The 20,222-nt window shown below is 39.9% G+C and overlaps 4 protein-coding genes across 6 annotated transcripts; 2 read left to right on the top strand and 2 right to left on the bottom strand.

The window, feature by feature from the left end:
* Window positions 1-104: 104 nt before the first annotated feature.
* On the bottom strand, window positions 105-3,945 carry LOC121199087 (tripartite motif-containing protein 16-like). 2 transcript variants are annotated; one of them, XM_041063556.1, is made up of 6 exons: window positions 3,413-3,945; window positions 3,069-3,164; window positions 2,752-2,985; window positions 1,596-1,764; window positions 1,109-1,183; window positions 105-1,016 (listed from the first exon to the last, which is right to left on the bottom strand). In XM_041063556.1, exons 1-6 carry the CDS (start codon window positions 3,824-3,826, stop codon window positions 460-462), a joined length of 1,545 nt encoding a protein of 514 aa, XP_040919490.1. In that variant the 5' UTR covers window positions 3,827-3,945; the 3' UTR covers window positions 105-459. The 2 variants fall into 2 exon arrangements, with proteins under 2 accessions (XP_040919490.1, XP_040919488.1); XM_041063554.1 differs by having other exon boundaries at window positions 1,593-1,764; window positions 3,413-3,944.
* A 776-nt stretch (window positions 3,946-4,721) lies between these two features.
* Window positions 4,722-17,321, bottom strand: ush1ga (Usher syndrome 1Ga (autosomal recessive)). 2 transcript variants are annotated; one of them, XM_041062672.1, is made up of 5 exons: window positions 17,231-17,321; window positions 11,303-11,754; window positions 7,785-8,238; window positions 6,750-7,546; window positions 4,722-5,838 (listed from the first exon to the last, which is right to left on the bottom strand). In XM_041062672.1, the coding sequence occupies exons 2-5, from the start codon at window positions 11,464-11,466 to the stop codon at window positions 5,835-5,837; spliced, it is 1,419 nt and encodes a 472-aa protein (XP_040918606.1). In that variant the 5' UTR covers window positions 11,467-11,754; window positions 17,231-17,321; the 3' UTR covers window positions 4,722-5,834. The 2 variants fall into 2 exon arrangements, with proteins under 2 accessions (XP_040918606.1, XP_040918607.1); XM_041062673.1 differs by lacking the exon at window positions 4,722-5,838 and having other exon boundaries at window positions 6,746-7,546.
* On the top strand, window positions 13,534-16,630 carry LOC121198486 (proton channel OTOP2-like). Its single transcript, XM_041062671.1, has 6 exons — window positions 13,534-13,969; window positions 14,065-14,201; window positions 14,315-14,373; window positions 14,938-15,080; window positions 15,181-16,028; window positions 16,118-16,630. Exons 1-6 carry the CDS (start codon window positions 13,534-13,536, stop codon window positions 16,286-16,288), a joined length of 1,794 nt encoding a protein of 597 aa, XP_040918605.1. The 3' UTR covers window positions 16,289-16,630.
* On the top strand, window positions 17,279-20,164 carry zgc:112148 (uncharacterized protein LOC550424 homolog). The gene is made up of 7 exons (XM_041062676.1): window positions 17,279-17,344; window positions 17,525-17,592; window positions 17,681-17,825; window positions 18,250-18,339; window positions 18,768-18,893; window positions 19,002-19,130; window positions 19,219-20,164. The coding sequence occupies exons 1-7, from the start codon at window positions 17,333-17,335 to the stop codon at window positions 19,243-19,245; spliced, it is 597 nt and encodes a 198-aa protein (XP_040918610.1). The 5' UTR covers window positions 17,279-17,332; the 3' UTR covers window positions 19,246-20,164.
* Window positions 20,165-20,222: the final 58 nt, after the last annotated feature.

Below are 20,222 nucleotides of genomic sequence, written 5' to 3'. Positions count from 1 at the left end.
TGTACTTTTGTATTAACTTGATGATTTTACACACCCTCCATAAACATTAAATCCTCTTACAGCTTTATGATAATTCAGCTATGTAAATAAATTTATACACATGCTGACAAACATTGAAGCTTTTAATAACCAAATGAACTTGTAATACAAATAAAGAAACTGATGGCAACTGTGTACTTATTTCCTCATTTATATCACATTCAAGAGCAGTAAAGTTGCAATAAAGCTGCAGTAAATTCCTAACACACCTATTACTGCACAGGTTTCTTATGCTCATGTTGCAGAGGTACCACTAGATGGCGGTAAATTTAACAATCAATGACATGTATGTGAAAAATAATCCTCTACATATACCAACTTTATGTACCTTGTTATGTAACCTTAATAAACATTTATGGTGTACTATTTTCCTTTTACAAGCTCACAGTGATGGCAGCTGGTAATTTGTTAGGCAGTTTGTTAGGTAATTTGAAGAGGCATCATTTTTGCATTAACCAGAGAAGCCACATTATCTTTCTTTGACAGCCACACAGTAATATATAAAGGCTCTAAGAAATCAGCCTTGTACTTGTGGAGCAGCCTCATCGGACCAGTTACATCATAGAAAGACACAGAGCCTAGGTGAAAGTCAACATATAAGCCAATTCTTTCGATATCAGTAACTTCCAAGGCTGTCTCCACACCAGCATGCCAGGCAAAGAAACCTCGGCTGTTCCTTCCCATGCACCAAGAAAAGTCGCTCCCAGTGATGCAACAGGTGCTTTGCTCTCCCTTACGATCGATGCTTTTGTATGCAACTCCCACGTGAGCACCTTCCCCACTTAGCTCTGCTTCAATGTAGTGCCTCCCCAAGTAAATACTCTGTGAAGTCATCGCCTGCCGCCAATACTCAAATCGATCAGGGTGGTCTGGGTAATTGTGCTGCCAGGGACTGGTGTTGGTGAGCTTTCTGTTGTCCTCTGTTACACGTAGGAAATGATGGGTGGTGTCTGGGTCAAAAGTCAAACTCCTTGTGTCTGCAGTACAGAGGAAATGTAAGTTGTGAATAACTGATGAGCCAAATGAACAGGTTGGATTCAACATAATATATCAATGTATTAATGTTTACATTTCAAAAAGTCCTCTCGGGTCTCAGGATCAGGTTGGGATGAAAGCTGAGATTCTGGTATCTGGGATTTAGTACCTAGTTTATCATTTTAAAAACAGGTTATTCATGAGGATTTCTGCAATGTACTGAATAATTTATAATTAGAAAATTCATAAATTTCATGGCACAAATGTAAATATTGTGGTGATGCTAGAGGAAATGTCAAGGGTCACCAAAGTATATAGAATTTATCATCTTATCAACAAAAAATGTTCATACAAACATTCATGGCAATTCATCAAATAGTTTCTGAGCTGAGCTTTTTCAGTCTGGACCAAAGTTGTGGTAACTGACAGGCAGACATTGCCATTTCTTAAGCCATACCACTAATATGGCTAGGAAAAACACATAGCAAGAAATATTGGAGAAAGCATATCTGAGGCATTATTTTTCTGAGGCACAAGGAGCCAGATGATATAAAGTAAACAGTATAACATACACTCACCACCTTTACAAAACATGCTCAGTTTGTCCCTGTAGGAGGAGAGAATCAGATCACACAGCTCCTGTGTTGTATCAGTCACTACTTGGACATAAGAGGTTAGATGGTCCATGCGGTTGATGTACACACTGGGCAGACATGTATCTGCCACTCCTTTCTTCCACTCTGAGTATTCCTAGAACAAGCAATAGAAAAGTAACAAGGATCAGGTATCATGATGCGAATTTAAGCTGCTGATCCAGAGCTCTTCTCTGTGAAATAACTGAAAATCTTAAATGCCTGCTCTGTGTACACTGTCAATACGGCAGAGTCCAAAATAAACTCTTTGCCTCAGAGAACATTCTGTTCTAATCCCAGACCAAAACAAGTTCACACCTACCAGGACATGCATTTTCTCTACTCATAAATTCATTGCTATCACTAAGAAAATTATTTTTCACACCAGGAAATCCAGAAAAATCTGCGTGTGTGTATGTGTGTGTACAGTAAAGAGTCAACAAAGAATTCGCTCTATCCTCGAGGGTCTGCAGGAGTTCAAGTTTGGAGAGAGGGTCTTGTCACCTGGTGGTCAGTTTCCTCCCAAGGGTCTTGAGCACTACTACTACTCAAGAAAGAGTCTATTTATTTATTTATTCATCCATTATGCCCTACAAATATATTTAAAACAAAACAAAAAAAGCCCCACCTCCCCAGCGTTGTGTGTACCATTCTACTGGTGGATGGTGCCAACTCCCACTCCCCTCCCAACTCCACTCCACCTGCTTTCTACCTACATCCCTTTAGAGACCAGCAACCGTTTTTTTTCCCTTTTATTCTTTTGTTCTTTCTTTCCTACACAGTCAATGTGATGCTTGTCCCACTGTATCTGTGTGGTGTCATGTAACGTCTATCTATGTTACATCACTTGTCATATGTTTGTCTCAATATGTCAAATGTCACCAATAAAAATTAAAAGGAAAAAAAACAGCTCTTCTCCATGACACAACTGCAAAGGTGATATGCCTGCTCTGTGTACACTGTCAATAAAGCAGAGTCCAAAATACACTCTTTGCCTTAGAGAACATTCTGTACTAATCCCAAACGGAAATGGGTTCACACCTACTAAGCCATGCATTTTCTCTCCTCATAAATTATTATTTAAAATATTCCACATATTTTGTACCTGCAGGAAGTCGACATCAGACTTGCTCCTGGACATTTTGTTCATTTGAGCCAATGTTTTCATCAGCTCTGTTTTTCTCTGCTCCAGATGTGCCTGGATGCCATCTGCCTGTCTGAGGGCTTGTCTCTGCTCTCCGTCAAGGAGCTCCATCGCCCCTTTTCTGGCCTCCTCCACAGTCTTCTGCATCCTGTTAAACTGCTGTTCAACAAGTACAGAAATCTCTTGCACTGAAGACTAAAGAGGGGAAAGAGAAAAAAATAAGTGCAGATGAATCAAAGAAAATGGGTTGTAGTGAAATATTTGTCAATGTAACTTGCCTTAATTAAGTCATTGTTGCTCTGCAGCTTTTCAATTGCTCTCCTAGCTGCTGTAGTACTCTGACTGATCTCTTCTTGTTTCTGCTGCATCTCAGTCTACAAATAATTGTCACAAACATGACTGCATCAGATGCTACATCAGGTTTTCAGATAAGAATATATGTTAGGAGCCAATGCAAGACCATTACTGACATATTCTAAATGAATATTTCGATGATAAAGGGAAGTTGTTTAAAACAATTAAAGAGTATTTGAAAACTTAAAATGGCACAAAATATTAATTCCACAATGTTAAATGCTCTGCATTGAATAAACTGCACTGTGTGTGTGTGTGTGTGTGAGACCTCAATCTGTGTGCGTGCCTCCCCTACAGATGCAGTTGAGTGCCCTTTGTGCTCGTGGCTCTCACAGTCCAGACACACACAGCAGCCGTCCATCAGACAGAAGCGTTCGAGAGGAAGCTGATGAACATCACAAGTCTGACAGTTGATGTCGTGGAGGGGATCCACAAGGCGGTGGTTTTGAAATTTGGTGTTTTCCAGATGGGGTCTGAGATGGGCCTCACAGTAAGAAACCAGACACGTCAGGCAGGATTTTAGGGCCTTGTTGGGGCTGTCCATGCAGGAGTCACACAACACATCTTGTGGGAGAAGAGTGTCAGATATCTGAACGGTAGGATCCTCCTTTTCGTCCTTTACTCTGACATTGTGTTGAACCTCCCTCAAAATCTCCTCACTGTTACCGCAGAGAGTTGCCATGTTTCAGAGTGTTCCTCTAGTCACATCTGATTTGGTTGACCTTTATCGAATCACGAGACCTGCTCCACCACTTCTTGCTGCTTTTTCCTGCCTTTTCTGAGATCCAAAGACCCTCAGCGTGCATAAGGAAAGAATTGAAAACCACGCCTAAAATATTTTGCACTCAGCCAGCATATTCACCCCTCCCCTTACTGTTGTCTTTGCCCTGTATTCAACCTCAGATAGTTTAAGACTCACACCAGATCACAGAGATATGGGGAGGAAATGACGAGTGTATTATGCAGCTGGGGAGGGGAATGAACATCCTCTCATTTATTTTGTCCAAGCTACTGACCTGAATAACTGATTTCACATAATCTGGTAAAGCTGGGTTTTAAGATTTATTTTTAAAAATAATGGTGGAAAGAATACAATTGCATCTGCGTTCTGTTTCCATTAAGCCTACTGAACAAGACATTTGTACTGCTTATGGGCAATGCTCTAACTGACGCTGCCTCAAACTAATTTTCCACTGGGGCATGTAACCATGTTGCAGAGTCTAACAGTGTTTCCTTTTGATAACAATGTTTTGTTAGGGTCATGGAGCTTCCAGACAACGCCACTTATCTACAGTACAACTTCCTGACTTCATGCCATGTAGCAATGACGCTTGTCTTTTGTGTGAGTGAGCAGCATGAGAGGATTAGCGCTATGGCAGAAAATGCCAAAACAAGTATTTGTACACTCTTTGAGTCTGTCTCTCTCATACGGACACACACAGACACTGAAGTCTTGGCAGAAGCATAAAATGATGTCTTGTAAACAGAGACAGGATGTTCATTGACCTGCAAAAACTGTAATAATAAGACATGACATAACTATATACTGACAAAGCACATTAGTTACACGATGCAAGTATTGAAAAAAAATATATAAAAAAGAGCCAGCCCTATAAAATCCATTATGTGTAATATGTGTATAACTGTAGTATGTAAACTTATCTTTGTGTAATTAAACTCTCAAAAATATGTGACAGAGTGCACAACAACACAGCCCCTAATAGTAGCTATGACCTTGCTTCATAAACGCACATCTTACAGTATACTCTGCATATTTTCAATTTGAAGTTCTCTGCTGATGAACTATAGCGAGTGGAGTGCAGTAAGGAGAGCAAAGTATATGGATTCATCAGTTCAATCATTTATAGCATTAAAAATATTAGTATTTTTTATTTAAAACTGACCTGAAACATGAAAAAGTTGAAAAGTACTAAACACTGTCATATGCCCTGGAGCAGTTTCATATTATTAAAAAAAAAACTGTTGGAAGACTGTTATATATTCAAGACTCTCATGAGTGATTTACAAGGGTTTGTAATTCTCCTAGTGTATGGACCACACATGCAAAAAACAGAAGCTGTGTTTTCACATAGTTTACAATACTACAGTAAATCAGAACAGTAATCTCAATGAACAGTTGGCCTGTGTTGTCAGTGAGCCATCCTTGGACTCACATGGCTTGATGTATGTAAACGTGCACAGAGGTGAAATGTATCAGCAAGGAACCAGCTGAGTGGCTCTGAGTGACAAACGTTGTTATTGCAACAGTTAATAATAAAGTTACAGTGAAGTTAATGTCAAAGGTTTTTATGACAAAAGACACTTTTAAGCAAATGCACAGGCACAAGCAGTGCAGGCACATGAGGTGGTAGGATTTACCCCACAGGGGCAAACACACTCAGGGGACACAGACCCCACAATCATCTCATTGTTAACTATGCCATGCGGCACACAATGACACTGCACTGCACTACACACTGATAATTGTCTTTCAGTTTGTTAAACCATGCAGTGCAGGGAACTCCAGCTACCAACCAACATGGATATTTTCAGTGACCCTCCTGAGGCTAACATAACTGTAGAAGACTGTAAAAGAATCATGTTAAGAATTAATCTATCGCTTGTCTCTTCTTACTCTTCTTGACATTCATGTAGAGAGTATCCTTTCTGGATGTTTGTTTGTTTGTTTTTTATCTGCAGAATGAAAACAAGAGAAGAATCCATGTTTGTAACTGAAGGTATTTGTCTTCACAAAACATCTTCTCAGTGGCTAAACCCGAACAGCAAGAAACAACATAGCCCATATTTATCTAAACAGTTACTTTTTATTTCTTGGCTCAACTCCAGCACATTGAGTTTAAAATTAATTACCACAAAGTTATAATGCTGACATTCCTGGCTCGAAAGAGTGTTTGAGGATGTTCACATCTATAGCCTACTTAGTGAAAAGTTAAGGAGTCACAGCCCTTCTTATACATTGTCCTCCAGTTTGGCTGAATGTTCTTGACTGGCAAAGTCAGCCAGCTGACCTCAATCCAAACCGAGCATGTGTTTCACTGATGAAGACCAGACTGAAGGTAAAAAGCACACAGAGTAAGCAAGAAGTCAAGATAGCTGTAGTACAGGCCTGGAGATGATATCAAGTGTTTTCTGATATCTGTGGCTCATAGACATCAGTCAGTCATGAACTTGCAATCAAATATTAAAGGTACTCTTTTGAGTTTTTGACCAGTAGTAGTGCTATGGAGCAATATGTGGGTCCACATTTCGTTTGTTGTTGTGCACATTTGCAATCACACAGGTGATGAGTTAATAAATGCGGCAATGAACCAGCAGAGGCAGGGAAAAGAACACTGCCTGCAATTAAATTGCTTGCATCTAAACAATGTGGGTTCTTCTTCCATAGAAAGGGCCACAAGTCCTGCACTGTTATTCTGATGTGGACAAGCTCAAATTTAAGTTGAAAATTGGGTCTCACATTTTTTTTTCATTTCAAATCTAATGTGCTGGAGTACAGAGACAACATAATGAACAATATGTCATTGCTCAAATACGTTTACTACTAGTCCTACTCTTACTACACTATAACTGAAAATCTCACTCACAGCTCTGTGTCCTCAATGGAGTCGGGGTCCTCGATGGTCTCCAGCCGTCTTTGACAGGCATCTAAGATCTTTTTCCTAGGTCCTAAGGGGATGTGGATACTCTTAAGGTCGTGGTCAGAGCACAGCAGCAGTGCTTCAAGGTCAATCTTCTCCCTCTTGAAGATGGAATAAAACTCGCTCATGCTCTGTGTAGCTAGGAAGACTTCCAGAGAGCTGGTTTCAGGCTCATCATCATCATCCAGCCCTAATTCAACCTCTTCCCAGGGCAGGTCCTCCACGTTCCTCTCCTGCAGGCTATGTGCACTGCCAATGCTGTCTTCATCTAGACTCGGGTATTGCTGCAGGCGACTGCGTAAACGCACATTATTGCCCGAATGGTCCACACTGGCTTCATCCCGACCACCCAGGTCAAACATCCCCCCGCTAACGTAGTTCCTCCTAAAGACCATGGTGCCCAGACCGGGCCGGTTGAACAGGGAATCATGCCCTGAGTCTGTGCTGATCTCAGAATAGTCCACATCGGGCCCATGGAGGTCAGGCTCGCTCATGGCACGTGAAATGGCATCATCATTGTCTCTGGGAAACATGTCACGAACGTTACGGCGGCCACGGTCCTTCGGGTTCACATACGTTCCCTGTTTGACAAACATGACATCGTTACCCAGCTGAAGTCCAGAGAGGGAGCGCACACTCTTCCTACCATCTTCATAGATTTTAAAGGTCCCATCTCCTTGTTTCCTCTTCTCTAGCTTCTTCTGGATCTTTGTCTTCCCTCGGTTTGTGGCGTGGAGAGTAGCCTAACAGGAAAGGACAATAAAACAGTAAATATTCTTAAAGCCAGTGTAAAAGCTATACCTGTTAAACATCAACTTGTTAACAGTGTCACCATCACTACAGTAGTATTTAGCAATCTTGTTAAATTATGCAGTTAAGAGGAAAACCCTTTCTTATTGACAAAGTGATATATGCAAACATGCAAAAATGCAAAACAAACACAGTGGGTCCTTTAGGAATAGATGAATAGAAACGTCTGACCTGAGAATATGGCACACTGACAGTGGCTGCATTGAAGTTGCGCAGCTTGTGGCTAAGAGAGCTGCTGGTGTAACTGGAAAAACTCATGACATCAGAAGCAGAAGCCTCAGAGGCCTCCTTATGAAACTTTCGCTCCATGCGTTTGTGGTGTTTCTTCTGCATTTTCACACAATCTTTGATTCGTCGCTCGGCATCACGAAATGCTCGGTCCTTCAGCTTGGTGACCAGCTTGGGATTGAGGCCTGTCTGCTTGGTTGCGATGGAATCCAGGTAGCGGACGCAATTCATGTGATTTTTTGTGGCAGCCATGTCCAACGGCGTGTGGTAGTCGTTGTCCAGACACCATATGTTGGCACCGAAAGACACCAGGAAGAAAAGGCAGTTGAGGTGACCATTGGCAGCTGCCAGGTGGAGCGGCGTGTTCCCCCATATGTCACACTTATCAGGATTTCCTCTGTGGGCAATGAGAACATATAAGATACAACCTTTAGACACAGAGAATTAGTCTCAGATTTACTAAATACATATTTTCCATCCCTGTTTAGACTGTGAGAAAGATTATGGATAAAGGTTGTCTGCTGCCTTCTGTTTAGATGACTCACTCATGAGTAAGCATGTGTTTTTGATTATGTTTGCAGCACTGACCTGCCATCCGTGGGTTCATAATGGGGCCTTATTTAATAATTCATAGTCTAAACACCAACATTGTCTTTTCCAAATACCAACCATGGATCTTCTATAGGCAACTACACTGGCCAACTGGCAAATAGGATTGTTTCATTACTATTACACAGGGCTATAACTAAAAATATAAGCAACATTTACCCTTGGCTGACAGTCCACGACCTTAGGGTTACCTCTACGTGTACTGCACTGTTGCTGTCGGCCTGTAATATGACCACAGGCTTGCCAGCACCACTGCTACACTACCTGTATCCAGTTTCAGGGGAGGCTGAATAGGTTGCACCTGTCTCAAAAAGCACAACTATGCTTGGATGCTGATGATGTCACACTGAATTCCTCAAGTCAAAACACACAGGGTTACAGCTGGTTGGACGATATGAAGAACAGATGCGTACGGCACTTTCTTTCTTTTCTTTTCCATCATAAGCCTGAATTCCAGATCTGTATGAAAGCATTTGTTTGCTCATAATTTCATTTTTGTTCAAACTATCCCATTAAGAATCTTAATTACAATCACTAACATTCAAAGGTAAACAGGAATTCTTCATGATTTACAGCTCGTTTGTGGCCACCGCAACTAAATGTTGGTAATGTTAATTTAAAATGTATGCATTTATTTTTTTTAGTTTAGAGTCATCTGGTTGGTGTCAAACCCCCGAATTTACATGTTTACTGTACTGTCTTGTGTCTTGTCTCCGTCCTCCAATGATGTCATGTACAGACTGCTAAATATTTGATGCGATGGACATGAAGCTACTGTTGAAGTGCAGATTTATTATTGATGGATGGTGTTGTAAGGTTTTCACAGGGAATGTGTGTCAGACCTGCCAGACCCAACCCGGGCTGCCCACTCTGATTTCAGCGCCCTGCTCTTCTTGTCTGGACAGGATTGGATCCAAACAGTTAGAAAGAAAAATTAGTTTTAGAATCACAGGTTGTTTGAGTACATAGCAGTGGCTGTCATCAGTGTGCATGATGGACTGTATGTGGCAAACAGCCCAGAAAGTGACAATAAAACAATAATCAAACAAAGGAATTACACTATTAACCCTGTGCTGAAAATAGATGAAAGAACATAAAATGATTCTATGAAGTGTTATAAATTGATGTGAAAAGATAAACAGCAATTAGTTATGTTCCATTTTTATGTTGAAATGAAACATTTATCACCTTCTGACCTCAGATTATACAATATGCTTGTCATTGGTTGGGACCATCGAACATGATAGCTTTATGTGTCATAATTTATGTATGTCCTAGTAAAATGCTGACCGCAGCTGTGATAGGTCTGCTCACTTATCCCTGCCCTGTTTTTTATCATTACGGGCTGTTTGCGTCTTCCCCTCCTATGACAGCTTGATGTTACTGCAGGTTGCCCAGTGCCATATATTTGCCAAATATAGCACAGCATGGCATCTTTCCCATGAAATTATCAGGCAGCATTACATTTCTCTTCATTATATCCCTGGGTCTCACGAGTCGGGTGGCTCTGTGAAATATTATGGTAGCTATTAATGTTTAATTTTTGTACCTTGTGTCAATCAGGAGTTTATGTTTTCTGCTGTCAAAAGGGGAATACAATGTCCTTGGCAGCCAGAGGCCTATAGAGCCTTGTTTACAGTTAATCCGTGGGAAATAGGGAATTTAGTATTATAAAGTAACACGAGAATGTAAAAATAACGGTTTCTTTCCACAGTTTCGATATTTTGTGCTCAGTGGACTAAACACTCAAATGATGTTGTCACACTTTTACAGTAAGCCTCTCACCAACATCACTCAATTAAGCAGATTCACAATGGGCCCATTTTTCTGGCTGGAAAGCGAACCAGGTCAGCCAGAAAAGATGAGGAATGGGCTGTTGTGTTTAAGGCCAGCATGTCCTCATACAGTAGCTGATCCTATTTCTCCTTCAAACAGAATGTATCCATGGTTAATATGTTTAAAAAAAAAGTCAATGTAAAAGCTTTCAGTTTCATAATGAAATATAAACATCAAACACCAGTGTATCATTTTTGTGCCATGATGTACCCTATTGAAATAATGGTGTGCACTGTTTATATGGTAAATCTTGTACCGCTCTGCAATGAACTATAACACTGAAACACTCTATTTAACACAACAGTTCATGATTAAGAAATGGGTTCCATCTGGCCATGGGTTTTCATTGTTTACAAAATCAATAGTCCGTAGCTTTGAAGATGATCTTTTGTCATAAGTACATATATATAAGTACATATATATAGTATATATACTCCACTTAATGCAGAGATATTTTTCCTTTTGCAAATACAGTGTATAGCCCAAAAGGGGACCAAATAGTATTATTATTTCGTGATGATATCTAATATTAGTTACCAAACAGGTTATTTCTTTAAATGTGCTCTTTTTAGCCAAGAACAAAGCCTGGGGTTAATAGGTGTGCAGTTTGCCAGGGTCTGCTCTCCTCCCTCTGTATGTTACACTCAAATAAAAGCTGCACATTGTAAGAAGTAACGTACATTGTTGGTGGTGTATTGTTAGTCCCAAGCAGAAGGATTTTCTAATGGTTCAACCACAAAAATGCCTTTAATATATAATATAATAATTCAATACCCACACGGTATTGAATTATTATAGGCGAGTTAATTTAAATAAGGTACTTATTTGCCTTATTCTGCATAATCTGATGCAGTAAATCTTTAGAGAATAAAAAAGGGAAAGTGGTAAAATTGCTCACATTTGCTTTAGAATTATTTTCCCATGCCTGAAATGACTGAAGATGGACTTAGTGAAGTTTGTGTCAATCTATAAACTTTTACGCGCACGTTCTCACAAGTCATAAACTTTCTACCCACCCCCTCGACACAATGAGCCGCAGAGCCTCCAAGTTTCCGTGATAAGCAGCCCATAACGTCGGTGTCATGCCATCTTCATCCGGTGCGTTGAGATCCTTCCGAGTTGCCTCCTTCAGCAGGTCCAGGTAGCCGTCCCGGGCCGCCTTGTGGTACCTGTCATTCATGGTGCAGAATTAGTCCACCCTGCTCGACTCCATTCCGCTTCATCAGCACCACCATCATCGTCGCCGTTATGCGGGCATGTAGTGGGAACAGACCGGCTAAAGCGCCCGTTTATCCCACCGTTTCCCCAGTGTCAGTATCTCCTGATCAATGGAGGAGCGACAGGCACAGCTCGTCGACGGTATCCAGGGACGCCACGATGCGCACGGCGTGGGTAACAGTGCTCCCGGTGGCCGAGGTGGTCCAAAACATGCTGGGGACCCTGGACACTCTGGTCTCTAAACAAAAAACTCCACAAAACAGACACACTATGTCATCTACATTTTAATGGCTATGAAAATTATATATCTAAATGATCTTCTTTGGTTGATCTGGTAGAATATTTTCATTTCTATGTCATTAAATCTGAAAAGATTTCATTTGCTTTACATTATTTTTTCAAACTCATTCATCACAAAAGAATGAACTTCAAGAATAAACCATTCACAGTGCAGAAGTTGTAGAGCTGTATAAACTTGTTTAGAAAATGATGAGTACTAGTGTTTGGCTGGAGACGTCTCCATGTGAATGACACAGGAAAAAGTCAGAGGCAGTCTGGTGTCATTGTTTTTCCGTGTCCTTTTCAATAAACCATTGTTCTCACTTTGAACTTTATGCTGCCAGTGAAATTTACCAAGAAATGTGAATGGACAAAGGAGGACTTCATGATGCAGTGTTGCAATAAAAAAGTACCTCTGCTGTCTGCCCCACACTGATGGCGAGGATATAAATTTACCTAAGTACTGATCTAGCATAGCTGAAACAGTGGCTCAGAGAATGATGTTCTCAGACACACTACCCAATTGAAACTTCCATAACAATAGGCACAGATAGCCAGGCTTTTCATGTACTACCCCTCGGGCATTTTGCTGTGAGAAGATACAGAGGCACATCTCTTCATTGAGCTATGAATAGCATTAGAGAGCTGAAAGTATTCGCTTCAAGCACTGAGTCAAAAAGATAGGTGAATAACATGTGCTACGCCTATTTAGAGAATTTAGATCACATTTAGATTGTAAGGCATGGCTGCATGTGGTCGGCAGCAGCCAAAAAAAGGGGATTAAGCTGAATAAGACAAGGACAACAGAACCAATAAAACCAAACCAACCATCTATAAATGCCAAAAGATAATGAAAAAAAGTTTTTGATGATTAACGTCACATGCAGTGTTTTTTAGAATTTAGCAACTTCAGCATTTACTTTGTGCGTGCTTCTGTAACTTTTACAAGTGACTGGCATTTAAAAAATCTATTGTATAAAATCAAAGAAATTGCTGTTTATCCAAAAAAGAACCGGTTTCTTGTATTTTGGAGCTTGTGAGAAAAGGTTTTTCCTGGAAACATCTTTTGAACTTTACACGAATATTTTGTGCAAAACATAATGTGTTTGGTCATAATATAGTGTTGTTCATAACAGATTTATTGACATTTATGGCTATTTGTACAGTAAACCACTGTGTTTTCGGAGGCATATAAAAGCCATCACGTTTCAGACTGCCTCTCAGGAACACACTACATCAGGTAGGCTTACAGGTATCCCGAAACCTTTTCTCTATTTTGAGAAGGTCACTGCTTTGTTGAACTGTTGCAAGAGCTAAATTTTGGTAAATGATAAGAGCTATTTTTACACTATCATACAGCTATTTCAATTGTCCTGATGTTATTCCTGATTTTATCAGACGGAGAAGGATAGTGTAGATGACATTTTCCAAGAAAATAGCCACAGTTAATGTGCATAAATGTAACTGAGGATTCTTATTCAATTCAACCTTGTTAACATGCATTGCTTGCCAAAAGAAAAGCCACAAGAGGAAGAAATTAAATCCCATTTGTTGATTTGAAACTGCTCTTTTGTGTAGCACCAACAGGGTGACAATTATGCTGATTTTGCATCCATGAAAAAGTTTCACTTGGGCGGGATCTGTCTATAAAGGGAGCCAGAGAGTGGGTGTAGCTGTTAAACCTGTCTCATATGCAGCCAGATCCAACACCAAACAACTCATTTGTGAATAGATCTTAGAGACAAGAATCATGTGTTTGAACACTGGCCATCCCTGCAACTGTCTGACCGATGGTAATATCTGTGAACCATGCAGAATGACAGCCAAAGACAGGGAGACGGAGGAGGCCCACCTGTCCAACAACATCAATGCACCGAGTCAAGTTGAGAGCACATGTGAACCCGACCAGAACATCTCTTCCAGTGGAGTCACGAGGGAGAGGGGCCGAAACTGGGGATGGATGCTGTCTGAGCTCATTTGTTTAAACATTTTGCTCCTGGGCTGCGCCTTGGCCAGTGGCAGCACTCGCAACGATATAAACGTCAGAACCACTGACCTTCAGATTTACCTTATTATCCTCCTCCTCCTCACCTCCATCTGGATGATTTATTACATCATCTACACGGCCAGGAAAGAAAATGCTGTTGTTTACCAGGACGCCCATGCTGGACCGGTGTGGCTCAGGGGTACGTAAATGTTTTTAGAGATTGTTTTTATTTGCAGAAGAATTCCGAATGGTTTTAAAAAATGTCCCCTGTTCTACATGTTGTTTTTCCTTCAGGAGGACTTGTGCTATTTGGACTGCTCAGTATTATCATGGACATTTTCAAGATAGCCAGCTATGTGGGCTATCTCCACTGCGATTCTGGTGTTAAGGTTGCATTCCCTGTGGTGCAACTTGTTTTCATACTTGTGCAGGTAAAAATGCCTAAAAAAATCCCTGAAAAAGCCAGAATGCTACATATGTCACATTGTAGACTTGAGTCTTTATGGTTCTAAAATATTAAGATGATTGTGAAATCAATTTGCAGACATATTTCCTGTGGATCCATGCCAAGGACTGTGTGCAGCTACAAAAGAACATTACACGGTGAGTGATAAACAGATTTCCTTTCTCTTTTTTTCATCACTTACTGTCTTTGTGAACATTCTGTCCCTGAGGGTATCTACTTAAAAATTAATTTTTCTCCTTCAACTTATGTTGTGCAGGAAACTGAGAGTAACCTGAACAAATGAGAGTATTTTTATACTGAAGTTACAGGACTGACGTTTCATTGCCAAAAGCAGGAATTTCTTTTCATTTGCAGATCTTGATCTCGATCATTTGATTGAGTAAATATATTCTATATTTGGCTCAGAAAATAGTGAAAACAGTCCAGGTTGGCATCTTTGAATTACTTGTTTTGTTGGATAAACATTCCAAGACCCAAAGGTATTCAGTTTACAGTTTACTTATGGAGAACTAAGGAGACCAGAAAATATATACCAGCTTTGGTTTGAAAACCAAAAATAAAATAAAAATAAAAATAAAAATGAAAAGCAAAGTATTAGTATTTAGATTAATGTGAAATTAAAATCTGACATTATGGGACGTTGCCCAGTAAAGCAGATCTCTGATCATTATTTCCTCTTGTCTCCCTCGTCTTCTATTTAGCTGTGGGCTGATGCTCACGCTCTCCACAAATCTGGTTGTGTGGATGACAGCAGTGACTGAGGAGTCCCTTCACCAAACAACCGTTCCAGACTATCCAAGCAACACCACTAAACTCGCTGGACGAAGCCTGTACATTAGTAAAGGTAATTAAAGCAGATAAAGCGATCAAATTGGATTCAATTAATCAATAAAAACTCCACAACATAATACTTCTCTCTTCTTGTGCTCTGACATTTCTTACAGCAAGTTATGGAGACAGTAAGTGCAAGTGCAGCCACACTTCATGTGGTATCTTCAAGGAAGCCTACTACTACTTGTACCCCTTCAATATCGAGTACAGTCTATTTGCCTCTGCCATGGCCTACGTCATGTGGAAAAATGTTAGTCGAGTATCAGATGATCACGCCCACCACCACATCAAATTCCGTCTGAAGGATATATTTCTCGGTCCTGTAATGGGAGTCCTCTTAGTGGTGGCAGGTCTGGCAACCTTCATCGCATATGAGATGGAAATGAAAAAAGTAGATAATGATGACGACAAGAAAGACAAAGCACTGATGATGCACTTTGTCACAAATATAGTCATAGTGACCTTGATGTCCATTTCCACTGTGATTGGCTGCACTATCTACAAGGTGGACCACAGGGAGCATGTATCAGAGAAAAACCCCACACGCAGCTTAGATGTGGGGCTGTTGGTTGGAGCCTCACTGGGACAGTTCATCATCAGCTATTTCACCATTGTAGCCATGATTGCAACTGGAGCCAAAGGCTACCTAAACAGGCTCAACCTGGCCTGGGCTATCTTGATGGTGATCCAGCTCGGCCTGCAGAACTTTTTCATAATTGAAGGTCTACATCGAGAGCCCTTCCATGAGGTGCACCCAGTCACTGTGGTTGTAAATCCATATGTGCTGGAGCCGAGCAAAGAGCTGAGCAGCCTTGAAGCATCAGACATAGACACAAAGCCCAGTCCATTACCCACAGAGCATGCCATGCATGGCCACACGGCTGAGCACAGACCCAAACTGTCATGGAAGAGACGGGTGTTGAAGGAGGTCTGTGCATTTCTGCTGCTCTGCAACATCATAGTGAGTATCATTCTCCCTCACTGCCTCAAATTCACTGTTTGAAAATTCACAAAATACTCAGCTTGTTGTCTTGTTTCTTTCTTTGACAGCTGTGGGTCATGCCGGCATTTGGTGCTCGTCCCCAGTTTGACCATGACGCTGAAATTAAATTCTACAACTTCAGCATGTGGGCTGCAATTGTCAACATTGGACTTCCTTTTGGAATCTTTTACCGTATGCATTCAGTCGCCAGTCTGTTTGAGGTTTTCCTGACCTCATAGCGCCACAGGAGGACCAAAAGTGTCCAGCCAACTCTTTTGACATTATAAAACTGTTTTGTATATATTGTACGTTGTTTTGATGATGCTTCATTATTTTTCTAAAACAAAGCTGTTATTTCTCTCTCTTTCTGAAGTAGATATTGACTGACGAATATTATCACTTGGATGTCTCTCTAATTATTTGCATATTTTACAGTGTAAATGTATTCAAAAAGTTATTTTCAAAATGCAAAGAAAAATGAAAAAAAAAAAACAAACTTCATTGTGAAGCTGATCTTGTACAATTTCATGCCGCAGGCTGTGTATGCATTATATAATATATATAAAAGCAAGAAATAAAATATGTTGAATGAAAGGTGTACACCCAATTATTATTATAGCTATTATTATTATTGCTACCCTTGCCACATAATAGCGTATTTTGAAAGCCCTTGCTAGTCTGCTAGATCTAGCTTTGACTTTAAAGACAGAGTTTAACAGTTGACAGTAGAGCTTAACAAGTAGTCAACTGATTTAATGGTTGATAGAGGATGAATCTGCAGCTATTCTGATAAACAATTAGTTACTCAAATTGCTTGATTATGTAATAACTTTGTTCAAGCCTATAAACTTTGATGTAGTCTTTCGTCCAACAGTAAACTAAATCTCTTTAGTTTTTGGACTGTTGGCCATTTTGAACATTATTCAGAAGACAGAAATTAGATTTTTTATACGATTTTCTGATTGTATAGGCTATACCAAATAATTATTGGATTTGTCAAGAAAACAACCAGCAGATTGATCGATGATGAAAACATTTGTTAGCAGTAGCCTTAATGAACATATGCTAACAGTCAACCAATCAAACGTGGTAAATAAACCCTTTACCAAAGCATCTTGAAGAGCCCACAAGTACTTATTTACGTGAACACAATCACATTTATTTTAGCAGAATAGGCTTACCTTTAAGTCAGGCAAGTTTGAAGCCACACTCGCCCGGGGCCCTTAGCACAAGGTTTTGTTTACAACCACGTCACCAGGAAATACTCATCCTGAAGTGTTAAAATGTTGAGACAGGTAACAGGACCTAAATTTAGAGGATATTAGTTTGAATATGGTGAAATAGGTCTTAATCGATATTTCAGATGAAACTATTCATGACTTTTCAGTTGTAACTTACGAACTAAGCCGAGGAAACGTGTCGTTAGCTCGCTGTTAGCCGCGTTAGCGTTAAACTGCTAATGTTTCTGTTTTCAGGAATCTCAGGACGCTCCTCTTTTTGGTGAGGACGACGATCACAGCAGGCCCAGAAAGTCTAAAATTAGGTAAACTCTACTGTTTTTGTAGCTAACTAGTCCTGTATTCTGACCGAATGTTTTACTATAAGGAACGAAATGACAATCTGTGTTTCAGGCATCCTCTGGCTTCATTCTTCCATCTCTTCTTCCGCACAAGTGCCATCTTGGTCTACTTACTGTGTGATCTCCTCAGCAGTCGTTTTATTGTGTGTATGGTCACCATCATCCTCCTGCTGTCCTGTGACTTCTGGACTGTTAAGGTGAGCAGTTCAGTTTATGTTTCAGCTATGGAAATAATTTATAGGAACTAATTTAACCTGTGCTACACACCTGTGCTTGTGTAAGATGTGGGGCTGCGACTAGCTATTATCTTCATTACCAATTAATCGGTAATTCATTGGTTACAGTTTAAGTTTATAAAGTGGCCATTGTAATTTCCCTCAGCCCATATTGTTCGATTTGTCCTACGTACAGTCTGAACCCCAACTCACAATAAAGAGGTATTACGAGAGAAAATTAAAAATGTGCTGAGTTGATTAATCTACTAACTCATATTTTATGCTTCTTTTTGAGTTCCTTCTTTTTGGGGGGGGGAATATTTGTAATGTATACATTGTTTAAGACAGAATAAATCAAATCGAAGAACCAGATTTTCATCTAGAGATGGATTCCTTTTTTGTTTAGAATGTATCTGGCAGACTGTTGGTGGGCCTTCGGTGGTGGAATCAAGTAGATGAAGATGGAAAGAGCCACTGGGTGTTTGAGTCAAGGAAGGTAAGCAGAAGCTCATCAGGTATAGCCAAAATGCCTCGCTGGTATTCGTACAGTTCTTTTTTCAGCTCAAGAGAAAAGGTTTGTCACCTGGAGGACGCATGGAACAATTTCCAATTTCCAATTTAACGTGAAGACAGCAACACCCCCAGCTTCCTGTAAAGTGATATCAGTAAATAGAGAGATATTTAAACTCTGGCTGTAGTTTTTGGAAAATATGCTGCGTGCATCTACAATTTCACAGTTTGACTTCACTTTTCAGTGCTGTAAGTGCCAATGTAAGATTCGTTAAGCATTTTCACGGTGTAATGTAGATGTATGACCCTGTTACACAGCTGAAGATAATGTAACATAAAACAACTGCATTGTTCTCTCTTAGAAATATCAGAGCACAGTGGTCATGATGAAACCTGGTTTACTTTTCTTAACAGACACACAGTCTGAACACAGCGTCCAGTGCTGAGTCACGTGTCTTCTGGCTTGGACTTATCGTGTGCCCTATCTTCTGGATCATCTTTGTGTTCAGCACCATCTTCTCCTTCAAGATTAAATGGCTGGTCAGTGCAGACTCTCTGTCTTTGAATGTCAGTTTAATTTCTGTCTGTCTAATTAGCTTCTAATTGTTGGTTTATGTCTCATTCCTGTTTGTGATTTTTGCCCCACAGGCTGTCGTAATAATGGGTTTGGTTTTACAATGGGCCAACTTGTATGGTTATGTGAGGTGCAAGGTGGGAGGACATTCCAACCTGAGTAGCATGGCAAGGAACTACCTTGGTGTCCAGATTTTTAAACAGGTATTTCAATTGTAATCCTAATCCCCTTATTCCATTTTTTAATCTAATTAATTGTTATTAATATTTAAAAAAAATTTTTTCACTATAGGCAATGAAGAAAACGGAGGGACCTTGAAGTTGAAGAGGACAAGTGATGACCATCTGCAGTGTAATGCAGAACAACACTGGATGAACATATTATATTGACTTGAATCCTGTTGAAAAGGTGGCTGGTTTTTTCTGAGGGTATGTGGGTTTTGTATGTGTTGTTTCCTCTGAATTCATTGATTGATGAATTCAATAATAATTGCCAAAGTTTTCTGTAAATTGAAATAAAATTCCACATAGTTTCTGAGATAAAATTTCATACATTTATTTTAATAGTGCATCTGTGTAGAGTCAGGGAGATTTAGATTTTTATTGATGTGAAAAAGCTATTTTATGTAAATTAACACACAGAGCCTTACTTGTAAGCTGAGTTTACCAGAAGACTGTCATAGCCCCTGTTGTGCTTTAATTGGTCTTCTACCAGCAGATAGTTATTTAGATAAGCTTTTTATTATTTCCCTATTTATTAAGGAGACCTGAGGACAAATTACATTAACACAAGATCACAACAAGACATTTAATTCCCTCAAAACAGTCATTGCACACAGCCACGGTGTTGCAGTTCATTGGGTGCATAGTACTGGAAACATTAACATTAAAAAGGTAATGTAAAAATGTGTGATTCCTGGGGGGATTTGGATCAGGACGGGGCCATAAATTCAGGGAACCTTTGTTCTAAAAATTAAGGCATTGATTGTGTTTCACATGTAGGAGAAATTTCTTTCTGACAGCTCAGCCCCTCAGGAATGTGAAAAGGACATTTTGGGAAACTAAAGATAGGGTTGTTACCTTATTGTGGCTGCTAATCAAACTTAGGTTGTGGACATTGAAGTTAGACTACTGCTTCATGTTTTTTTTTTTTTTTTTTTTTTAAACTTAATTTTGTTAAAAATTAAAAGAAAGTTTCCCTGGGAACTTATGTTTTACAAACACAGCAATAAAGTTTTACCATGTAAATCTTACCAATGGTTCATTGTAATATTTGAGCAGCTCTAAATAAAAAAA

The sequence above is a fragment of the Toxotes jaculatrix genome, chromosome 18, assembly GCF_017976425.1.
Source record: "Toxotes jaculatrix isolate fToxJac2 chromosome 18, fToxJac2.pri, whole genome shotgun sequence".
Classification (NCBI taxonomy): Eukaryota; Metazoa; Chordata; class Actinopteri; family Toxotidae; genus Toxotes; species Toxotes jaculatrix.
Note: the sequence above shows the minus strand (reverse complement) of the source record. Positions and strands in the feature narration are given on the sequence as shown.